Consider the following 12,214-nt stretch of genomic DNA (forward strand, 5'->3'; position numbering starts at 1 on the left):
TACAGATCTCTAGGAAATTACAAAGCATTTGTGCAAAAGAGCTATGGTTGGTTCTATGTATCCACAAATTCTGTGTCCACAGATTCAACTATCCATGGCTTGAAATACTCCAGAACTATATATTTACATATCCAAAAGGCAAACCTTAATTTTACCATTTTATATTGGGGATACTATTTCTCTGCAATTCTATATAAAAATATTTGTGCATTCATAGATGTCGGTATCCATGTGGGATTCTAGAACCAAACCCAACCAATATCAAGGGGCCTACTATATACTGTGCATGTACAAAATACCTTTGTGGTTAACATGAAAATCTGAACTCAACACCTCCTTTAATTTGATTTACTTACGTGTATAAGCAGTTATATTCTCAGGTTCTCCTACAGTATGATTATCAGCTGCTACTGGACAGATGCTAAATGTGTACTGTATTCCAGGTTCCAAGTTCCAAATTACTGCACTGGTGTTATTAGAAAATTCATTCCGGGCAGCGCTCTTTCCACTTATATTTATTCGGTAAGTGTAGTTAAAAACATGTAGGTCATCATTTTTCCATGTTAAGCTCACTGTTGTGGTGTTGATGTATTCAATACGGATGTCAAAAACTGGATTAGGTCCTGATTAAGAAAGAGACTGTGAATTAAAGTATTCCCTCCCTATGCTGAATGGCCATTATTAACCGATAATTTGATTAGTGAATATTTTCTTTGTCTGGTCATTATTTATTCCATAGTGGGATTTACAGGTAGCCTCTTTCCTAAGTAAGGGGCTTCTCAGGAGTAGAGAATTATTTGCAACTTGGCACAATCTAGCAACTGAAGCCATGTTCACTTTTAGATCTGAATTTCTCAAAACCCTTCTCTATCCCGGCAGGGGGACTCAAGGCGGCTTACAGTGGGGCACACGTAGTGCCTCAACAATTACCTAAACATTTCAAAAATTGCAACATATTAAAAGAGAGTTAAAACAGATTAAAATTAAAAACTTAGAAAACACGCCATCCAAAGTTCATAGTCTGGGTCTGATCTATGGCTCTCAGGTGTATGCCTGACTTCAGCCCTCCCCAGTGACATTAGATTGGCCCCTTTCCTCCTGGTTTTTAGAAAAAAAGGTCAAGACCTGGTTATGGCACCAGGTATTCAGGAGATTAGTGCAATGTGGAACTGACATATAGCAGCATGAATTGACGACTTTGGGATAAGGTTTTATGTTTTAAACTATTTTAATTGTATTTATTTGTTTTTATCTATTTTAATATTTGTATTGAAATGTGGCAATGAATTTTGCAAATTTGAAGCCACTCTGGGGTGAGATAGAGCGGGATAGAAATATAGTAAATAAATATTTGTGAAAATATAAATCTTGTGAAAATCATATATCTAAATATACTTACGTGTATAAACGATTATGTCTTCTGAATCTCCCTCAGTGGCATTATCCGCTGCTACTGCATAAACTTTGAATGTGTACTGTGTTCCAGGTTCCAGGTTCCAAACTTCTATATTGGTATTGTTGGAAGATTCAAGCCTGATAGTATCATTTCCTTCAATTTTTATTCGGTACATATAGTTAGAAGCATCTGAATCACTGCTGTTCCACTTTAAAGTTACTGTAGTATTGCTGATATTTTCAACATGGAGCATAGAAACTGGATTGGGTTCTATTTAGGAAAGGAAGGGAAAGTGAATATTTTTACTTCAATGGAAGTACGTTTCTCAATTTTAGATGGTATAAAGGGCACTGAAACTTCAATTACAAAAAAACCATCCCCTTTTATTCAGGGTGGTAGATATCATTAAAATAAAAAAATTGAAAAATCTTTACATTTTGCTGAATATACTTTTAATTGTAACAGTTCAGTACCACAAGTGTCACACAATGTTTAATCTTTTGGAAGATATATCCATTAGTTTTTAACTAATATTCTATCATTGTGACTAGAAGCAATGAGATTGTTATTGGCAGTGTATCTAACTGAACGTCTTAAGTGGAGTTTAGTTTATGGCAAATGTATCTTATTGGCGTACAGTCTATTTTTGCTTAACTTGTGAGGAAAGGAACAATTTGCATTTATAATCTTATTGCCCCTCCTACTTGAGCAATCAAACCAGTATATAGTGTTAGACCATATACAGAATCAAAGTCTATTTGTCCTTAGGAGACTTGATTTGACTTCGCATGCTTGCATATTGTTGTAACTACAAGAATGTTGTCCTTCCAATTTGTTACATTCTTTTCTAAGGTAGCTCCTTGTACTTTAAATTTCCTATTATATTTGTTATACTACATTTGGCATTGTTCAATATATATTTACTGATTGTTCTCTCTGTGTGTGTGCATCATTTGTTATCCATACTGTAAACATTATCTTAATTTATTTTGCTACTCTTGAGTATTTTTTGTTTATGGTTTTGTGAGGTTTACAATATGCAGATGACACAATAGTACCAGCAAAGTATAGCAAAGACTTAAGAAATTCAAGGAAGAAACTGCAAAGGAAAATATATTTAAGAAAACAAAAAGAATGGCCACAGATGAGTTACATAGTTTTAAAAGGGATGATGAAGATATTGAAAAAGTCGAAGTCTCTATACCTTGGCACAGTTGAAATTAAAACATGGCTTTGTGTTTAGTGAAAGGAAAAAAGGCATTATCTGGACATGAAAAGTAGTCAACCTGAAGAAATAAGTGATCTCGCCAGGGACAGATGGTTGGTCCTCATAACAGATTATCCACTCACCACAGAGAGTTGGATCAAATTCCACAATGGCGCCTGTTTGACCACTGGCACAAGCCAACAAAAAACCTTGTGGTTCCTTAAGCTTTAAAAATATTATGGTGGCATTTACTGTCACACAAAACCACTTATTTATAAAGACTCTGTCGCAACTGATTTCATAAACTGCTGTCTTTTTCGTGGTTGGCTTGACCACATGGTGACCAACCTGACTATTTGGTACACAGTTTACAAATACTACCAGGCACTTCATGGCTCTACACTGACCATATAATTCAAACTGCATTATTTTGTAGTGTACTTCCTTGTTTCCTAACACACAGATCACCTTGTTGGTTATGAAAACTCAACAACCCACTTCATTTCTCTAGTTCTTATGCTTTTCTAATAATCAAAGTAAAACTTTCATTTATACTGAAATGGAAACAAGTTGTATCCAAGAAGCATGTACTTTGTAAAGAGTAGTTATTCAGTCTAAGTCGACATAGCAATACTGTTTTCAATCCCCTTCCTATAATTCTTAGAATGGCAGAATCAAAATTTGGAGGACATAATTGATATATTAAGAAAGAGAGCACACATAGTTAAACCACTGCTTTTAACTGTGGAGGTCAGAGCTGCTTTTTAGAAAGATTAACAAATTAACCTAGATGATTTTTTAAACATGATTTCTTGAAGAATAAACTATTTTTTCAGCCAACATCAAAAACAAATCTCCTCACAGCATTGAGGTAACTAATGTTTAATATATTTTAAGAATACCATCTCTTTTTTCCTCCGTGAAAGTTTATTTCGCAAACTTGTCTCTACTGACACCTTTCTAGAAAATGGCTTTAAAAGACTTATTTTGGTCTTTCTATGACACAAGGTCTAAAATTTCCCACTAAACCCGAAAAGATATACATTAAACTCAGCTTCCTATGGATGCCTCAGCTGATGCACTTGGTAGCTGAAAAGTTCTCTTCCACAGAATTTCACTTGTAGCAGAAGGCTACTGGTCATAACATCATCCCAAATGCAAGGGAAGTATTGATTCAACAAGGAGGACCACATAAACTGCCTTTGGACCAGTGTGTGGATGTGTATACACATGTGTTTGCCCATACAGCAGCCTTTATTAGAAAAGGCCAATGTTGTGATGTTTTTGTATATGAAAAGAGAAAGGGGAAGAACAAATCAAGGGAACATGCTCTATGAGGAAAGAAGTTATTTAGTATTTAGTTTAGGGAACAAAGGAATGACAATAGAAACATATCAAATTATGGATGATGCCGGGGGCAAGGATCATAGTCACCTCTCTCCCAACCTCATCTCTGGTAAAATCAAATGTTATTTAAATACCCGAGAAGCTTGAAATTTAGGGGGCACACAACAAACACGCAGAAGATATTTAAACTATGAAATTTGTTTGCACAAGGTGCAAAGAGGGATGCAAATTTAAATTTAATAGGCGATTTTGCAAATAAATGGATAGTAAAGTCTATCAATGCATAGAGAATAGCATAGAGAAGGGTACCACTGCAGTGCTTGTTTTGTTGTCTGTGCCCCTATTCAGAAAATTTCGCCTCACTTTCTGTCCCTGTGACAATTCGATTTTGAAAAATGTGGCTTGTTGTGGAAACAAAGGGGCCGACCAAGGGCAAGATGGATGGATGGCATCCTTGAAGTGACTGGACTGACCTTGAAGGAGCTGGGGGTGGTGACGGCCGACAGGGAGCTCTGGCGTGGGCTGGTCCATGAGGTCACGAAGAGTCGGAGACGACTGAACGAATGAACAACAACAACAAAGTCTATCAATGAGTACCAGTCATGAGAGATTCATACCAGCTTCAGTATTAGAGACAGAATAGCAGTAGATGGGAAATCTTTATACAGGCAGTTCCCAAGTTACTAGATTTGTAGATTTACTAGTTGTTTACTAGTTGTAGATTTACTAGTTGTTTACTAGTAGTTACTAGTTGTAGATTTGTTCTTAAGTCGAGTTTATGTTAGTTGGAACAGGTACTTTATTAAGTATAACTTCAGTCAAATAAAAATACACGTGTGTGTGTGCATGTGCACACGCGCAAGCTTTGGATAGCATAGAGAAGGGTACCACTGCAGTGCTTGTTTTGTTGTCTGTGCCCCTATTCAGAAGATTTCGCCTCACTTTCTGTCCCTGTGACAATTCGATTTTGAAAAATGTGGCTTGTTGTGGAAACAAAGATTGGCTTTAAAGCTTCAGTGGGGACATCTTTCTCCCTTGACTCTAGATTTCTCTCACTTTCTATTGTCTCACCCCGTTCTTAGCTATGCGTCATTTGTAAGTTGGATGCTTGTAACTCAGGGACTGCCTGAATTATACAGTATTTTAAAGAACACCACAGTGAATATTTATCTCCACACAAATGAATATACTCACTTGTAAAAACGGTTATGTGCTCTGCATCTCCTTCAGTTTGATTATAAGTTGCTACTGGATAGATTCTGAATGTGTACGATGTTCCAGGATTCAGGTTCTCTAATACTTTACTGGTGGCATTAGAAAATTCATTCCTGGGAAGAGTGTCTCCTTCAATTTGTATTCTGTACGTGTAACTAAAGGCATTAGAATCACTATTTTTCCATTCCAAAGCTATTGTGGAATTCGTGATAGTTCCTGTTTGCAGATCAGAAACAGGACTGGGCTCTGTTTTGGAAAGAGAAAGAGGTTATCACTACGAATGAATGAAAAAGTTGTCACAATATTTGTGTAGTGCTATAATAGGTATGTTTAGCTTGAAGAAGAGAAGGTTGAAAGGGAACATAATAGCCACGTTTAAATACTTGAAAGAATGTTACATTGAGGAGGGGTAAAGCTTGTTTTTTGCTGCTCTGAAGACTAGGGCCCCTTCTACACAGCTGCATAAAATCCAGATTATCTGATCTGAATTGGATTATACAGCAGTGTAGACTCATATAATACAGTTTAAAGCAGATAATGTGGATTATCTGCTTTGATAATCTGGATTATATGGCAGTGCATAAGGGGCCCTAAGACAGGGAGCAATGGATTCAGACTGCAGGAAAAGATAATCCACCTAAACATTATAAAAACTTCCTGATGGTAACAGCTGTTTGGCAGTGAAAAATGCTGCCTCAGAATGTGGTTCAGTGTCTTTCTCTGGAGTTTTTAAAGCAGAGGCTGGATGACCGTCTATCAGGAATGCTTTGACTGGGTGTGGCTGCATGGCAGGGGGTTGGACTGGGTGAACATTGTGGTCTCTTCCAAATCTATAATTCTACGAAGTCTATTGAAACAGTTATGGGTATATTGCTATTTCATTAGCAGAAATTTTCCCCCAATAAAAACATTTTCATCACAACAATAAGAAACAGGTGATGCTAATACTTCAAAATAATCATCTTTTCCTTACATGAACCTCCATCAAGTCAGCTTTTATATGCAAGAATAAACCAGAACAGTGTTGGCTGATTATGTATTGTCAAAGGCTTTCATGGCCGGAATCAATGGGTTGTTGTAGGTTTTTTTGGGCTATATGGCCATGTTCTAGAGGCATGCCTCTAGAACATGACCATGTAGCCCAAAAAAACGTACAACAACCTTGGCTGATTATGTTTGTTGAGACAATATACTTTCAGTTTTGGATGGGCATAAAGAAATCAGGATCACATCAGGGTTTGAATCCAGTCCTGTCAGTCCTATGCCATTGCCATGTGGCCTAGGAGAAAGGGTTGACAGGGAATGGCGAGCTGTGCCGACTCCTCCACCATGTGGTGTTAGAAGGCTGTTCCCCTCTCATTCCCTTTCTTGAGCTTCTCCTATTTAATTTTGTTTGAAATTTGTTATATAGGTTGCAGGGCAGATTTCACTATATTTTGGCCCCATCTGACTGTTTTTAGCCCACTGTTTCTAGCCAGAAATGTCTTTTCCAAGCATTTTTCAGGTTTACTCCCCGAATAGCAAAATGCATATCCTGGGCCTCAAACATCTGCATGGGGCAATGGGACATGGCCCCTAGACATGGGAAATATTGTGAACAATAACAACAAAATTTACAAAGTAATTTCCATTGATTAGCATCATAAGAAAACACAATGAATCATAAAGTAATTTAATAAACAATTACATGCAGAAAAGCTATGGTGCTCTGATACACTGCAGTGTCTTTATCTATGGGTTTTATTATTTATTTATTTATTTATTTATTTAAAGCATTTATATTCCACCCTTCTCACTCTGAAGGGGACTCAGGGCGGAGCACAACATATAAATGGCATACTAGACCATACACATACAAAAACATTAAAATCACTTATCTTGACGTTAAAATCCTCTAATTAAAACTGTCTCAACAACCATATCGAACTTGGTTGGCATACTAAGAGTTCCTATCGCCGCCTCATTACACAGTCCCAAAAGCTCAGTTCCACAGCCATGTTTTTATCATCCTTCTAAAGGACAAGAGGGAGGGGGCTGACCTGATCTCAATAGGAAGGGAGTTCCATAGCTGAGGGGCAATCACTGAGAAGGCCCTGTCTCTCATTCCCACCAAATGCACCTGTGATGGTGGCAGGACTGAGAGCAGGGCCTCCCCAGAAGAACTTAATCTCTGTGGTGGTTCATGGGGGGGGGGGGGGGGGGGATACATTCGGACAGGTAAATTGGGTAAATGAGTTTTCCACTCATTGATTCCACTGTTTTGAAAATGCACCCCCTCCAAAATAAATCCAAAAGCAAACACTGATCTTGCTGTTTTATATAAGGGATACCATTTTACTATGCCACCTCTATAAATAAAAATGTAATGTTCGTTTGTGGGATTAATATAACTCAAAAACTACTGGATGAATAGACATCAAATTTGGACACAATACACATATCAGGCCAACAAGTGACGATCACTCATAAAAACACTTAAAGCAGAAGACACTTAAAAATAAAAAAAACCCAAAATACATTACAACGCATGCGCAAAACCACATATATATACACACAAACACACATATATACACATATACAAAAATATACACACACATATACACACACAAAACACATATACACAGACTGGGCCACAGCAATACGTAGCAGGGGACAGCTAGTAGTATATAATGAGATTTCAGCATCCACAGATTCTGGTATCCATTGGGAGTCCTGGAACCAAACCCTGGTGGATATTGAGAGCTCACTGTACAGACTTCATTACATAATTTTTTGGTTTGTTTCCATTTGTGAAAGTGTAGAATATGCCTGTTTGATTAACTTGGTTATCGGAACCCATCATATCTTATAATTTAATGTACTTACTTGTAAAAGCAGTAGTATTTCTTGGCTCTCCCAGAGTATGTTTATCAGCTGCTACTGGAAAGATGCTGAATGTGTACAATGTGGCGGGTTCCAAGTCACTAATCGTGGCACTGGTGGTATCAAAAGATGCATTCCAATTTGTCCCATTTCCCTCTATTTGTACTAAATATTTGTATACATTTAGGCCATCATATTTCCAAGTTAAACTCACATTTGTAGCAGTAATGTTTTCAACATGGAAGGCAGAAACTGGACTAGGTTCTGTTTAAGAAAGGGGGAAAAGAGGTTGTATCCATATTATTGAAGGAAAAAATTTTAGATGGTGCTATCAGAAATGAACTATGATGAAATAAAGAGTATTTTAGTTGTGCTCCAGTTCTGTACATTTTTATGGTTAACACAAACATGTAAAGGAATTTAATTTACTCTTGAGGCACAGTTTTGTTCTACACGTTCTAGCTAATAACCAAAGAGTATTGTAATGTATGAATGGAATCGTAGATTATACAGTTATTATTCAATTCAACAATATATCTCCTTCTTTATTCTATGAATGAATAATTCTAAAAAATATAGAAATCAATTTTTTAAACTGCCAAATTAAAATAAAGGGCAATCATGAGAAGAATCCATTACCTCTACTGCAATTTTAGAAGCAGAAAAATAAAATCAAAAAGCATTATTATTAAGGAACTATTTGGGAGACTGTAACTTTGACACTGAATCCTATGATAATCATTGTACGAATCATACAGGATTTACATGTTTCTTGGAACAACTTGCTTACTTGTTGTAATGAATTTGCAGCATGTTTCAGTAGAATTCATAAAATAAATAATATATTCTGTGCCAGGATCAAGTGCAGATATTGAGCCATTGGATATTGAAGTATTTACTTCTGTTCCATTTGCAAAAGTTACACTGGTTATATTGAAGTCAACAGGCAACTTGATATGAATTTCCGTTGTTGATATTGATATTTCTGTATTATCAATGGAACTGCAATTGTTGGAACCTATGTAGGAAAAAAGAAGAAAAATACTACATACATTTTATGTAACTAAATGTTCTACTACTAAGCATACAGGTTGAGCATCCCTTCTCCAGAACCAAAATACTCTAAATAAAAAAAACAACAACAAATGGCTGAAATAGTTATACCTTTGCTTTCTAATGGTTCAATGCACACCAAATCATTAATGAAATGTATATTATATAAAATATCTTGAAGACATATGTATAAACTATATATCAAATATAAATGAATTTCATTTTTTGATTTGGATTTAATCTTCAATATTTGTATGCATGTATATATAAATATAGATCGTTCAAAATCCAGTTAAGAATAAAATTCCCAACCCAAAGCACTCCTGGTCTCAAAGCGTTACAGATTTTTTGTGCGTGTGTCAGGAGTGACTAGAGAAACTGCAAGTCACTTCTGGTGTGAGAAAATTGGTTGAATGAAAGAACTGTGCCCAGGGGACACTCAGATGCTTTACCATCCTGTGGGAGGCTTCTCTTATATCCCTGCATGAGAAGCTGGAGCTGACAGGGGGAGCTCACCTCGCTCTCCTCATATTTGAACTGCCGACCTTTCGGTCAGCAGTCCTGCCGGCACAAGGGTTTACCCCACTGTGCCACCGGGGGTGCAATAAGGATAATCAACATGTGTATAATTTATCATCATCATCATCAACGATGACAATAACAAAAACAACAGGATAAGAAGACATGCTTCTACATTTCCCAAGAGTGTCAGGGCTGGTATCTGTGTTGTCCAGTTCTGGGATTCAAAGAAGACAAGGCACTAGAGTCTCCTGATTGTGTCCAGACAAAAGCGGCATTGCACAAATACTGTAGCAGGGCATTATCATGACAGTAGCAGACAAAAAGAAGGGCAAGGTATTGAGTGAGCCATACTCTCACTGGCCTTCTGTTTCCTAAAAGTACTGAGCACATGTGGCAATTACACTATGAACCGACTACAGCTTATGAGGCAGGACCAAAGATGCCTTTGCTATTTACAAAAGCAACACATTTAATATTAAAGGAAACATGACTTCTCATACTAGGAAACTACTTAATGCTACTTAACCTCAGGTAAAAGATTAACTGCACTACTGGTGTTGGTGGGACTGGTTTGGAGACTGGATATGGGGGATTGGGAATGGGATACAGGGGGTCAGGATTTTATGAGCATATATATAGGTATCTTCATTCATTTGTAATTCATCACCAGACAGAACAGTGAAATGCAGGAAACATGGTAGAATGGTACTTACACAGAGGAGCCGCTCTTATCTACAAAAAGAAATAAAGAAAAAAAAGTAGTATTATTAAAACATCTGCAATACTTTATCCTCATGATTGCATCTATTTGTCTTGTTAATGTGTAACATGTTACACAGCCATTTTAACACAAAGTAACTGGATTAAGAGCCAGAACTTCAGTTCTCTCAGAACACTCACAAATAATTTTTCGAAGCAAAAGTAACAAATATCATTATTTGAAATCCAGAGGCAGCTCAGATCTCAAGTGAAGTTATTTTTCTTCTGCTAATTGAGCCGAAATGTTATCTCCTGTCTTATTGCCCTTTGCCCCAGGTCCCCATGTAGTCCAGAAATCTGCCTTGATACCCCTATAGTCCAAGCATGGGCAAACTTAGGCTCTCCAGGTGTTTTGGACTTCAATGCCCACAATTCCTTACAGCCTACTGGATGTTAGGGATTGTGGGAGTTTAAGTCCAAAACACCTGGAGGTCTGAAGTTTACCCATGCCTGGACTATAGTCCCTCTTAACTGACAACAGAAAGAACGCCTGCGACAAACTACAGAACTGTCACACTAACACTGTCACTTTTCTTCTCCTGCAAATTATTAACATCTTTGTTTAATGAAAGAGGCATTGAAGCATGTTTTATTTTTGCATTGTGGCTGGCTTATAAAGGTATTGCTCATTTATGGCTTTTGTTGTCAATATTATTTTTATAGCTTAAATGACAAAATGATATGTGAAGCCAAGATATGAAAGGAGCCATTGTTGTTTTCACTTCATTGAGATGCCAGTTTCAGCATAGTAACATCAGTGTGGTCTGCACTGGATACATAGATCTACTCCATCCCCTTGATCTAGAATCCCAACAGGATGGATAAAAGCATGTGAAATCACATTGAATAAAACTGACTCATAAAAGGTAACTTATTCAAATAAAGACCCATGAAGACATACAAACAAAATGGGAGAAGAAAGAAATATACAAAGTGAGGAAATTAATATAGGAGAAGATTATGTATATCTTACCACTTTCCCTAGTGAGAAAGCTAGATATGTTAATAGATACTGAGGCCATCTCTATTTTAACATATTTGATAACAAATATGTTTGTTATCATATGTGGTTGATTCAAATATGTGTTATCATATGCGGTTGATTCAATTTGTTTAAGTTTTGTATGTATTACTTATGTTTTATGTTTTATGTTTCGTATCCTGTACCGTTAGCTGTACTTCTGAAAATCTCTGCATAGTTGACCATCTCTCCTCCATGCTGCCAGGCCAACAAAATGTTTAAAGCAACTCTGTTGCTTGTGACAGGAAGAAAATGGAAGAAAACAATGACTCGCCCCCTAGAATGTCTCTACAGGTTTGTACTAATTGCTGTTTTGTTATCTCAGCAACACCTATATCATCAGAATAATTTTAAAAGTTGCACTTAGCAAAGCATTGCCATTATAATCAAAGATTTAATGATAAAACAACACTTTTTTATCCTTGAAAACCCTATTTCAAAATAAGTTTCAAAGGCTTGTTCTGGAATAACACTACAGAAATTGAACACAGTCCGACAATAAATCAAAATACTGAGGTTATCATATTTGGCTATCATACTCTGGACACATCATGAGATGGAATGATTCCCTGGAAAAGATTATTATGCAGGGAAGAATGGCTGACAGGAGGGGGGAAAGAGAAAGACCATGTTACAGACTGATTGACTCAATCCAGGAATCTAGAGCTGGGTTTATGATGACTAGGAGTCTTAGAGGTGTCTTATTGGTCCCTGTCTTCAAGAAGGGAAAAAAGGGTGACCCAAACAATTACTGCCCGGTCAGCCTCACGTCGATACCAGGCAAGATTCTGAAAAAAATCATTAAGGAAGTGGTCTGCAAACACTTAGAATC

At 36.9% G+C, this 12,214-nt stretch overlaps 1 protein-coding gene across 1 annotated transcript in view; it reads right to left on the reverse strand.

Moving 5' to 3' along the window:
* Positions 1-12,214, reverse strand: part of PTPRJ (protein tyrosine phosphatase receptor type J) — a 108,564-nt gene that overhangs the window by 32,857 nt on the left and 63,493 nt on the right. The window contains exons 2-7 of the mRNA XM_067462612.1: positions 10,316-10,334; positions 8,818-9,045; positions 8,031-8,291; positions 5,145-5,411; positions 1,400-1,666; positions 357-623 (exon numbers count right to left, since the gene is read on the reverse strand). Coding sequence (XP_067318713.1) covers positions 357-623; positions 1,400-1,666; positions 5,145-5,411; positions 8,031-8,291; positions 8,818-9,045; positions 10,316-10,334 — 1,309 coding nt within the window. The remainder of the gene's footprint in view (positions 1-356; positions 624-1,399; positions 1,667-5,144; positions 5,412-8,030; positions 8,292-8,817; positions 9,046-10,315; positions 10,335-12,214) is intronic.

Source organism: Anolis sagrei, chromosome 1 (assembly GCF_037176765.1).
Source record: "Anolis sagrei isolate rAnoSag1 chromosome 1, rAnoSag1.mat, whole genome shotgun sequence".
Lineage (NCBI taxonomy): Eukaryota > Metazoa > Chordata > Lepidosauria > Squamata > Dactyloidae > Anolis > Anolis sagrei.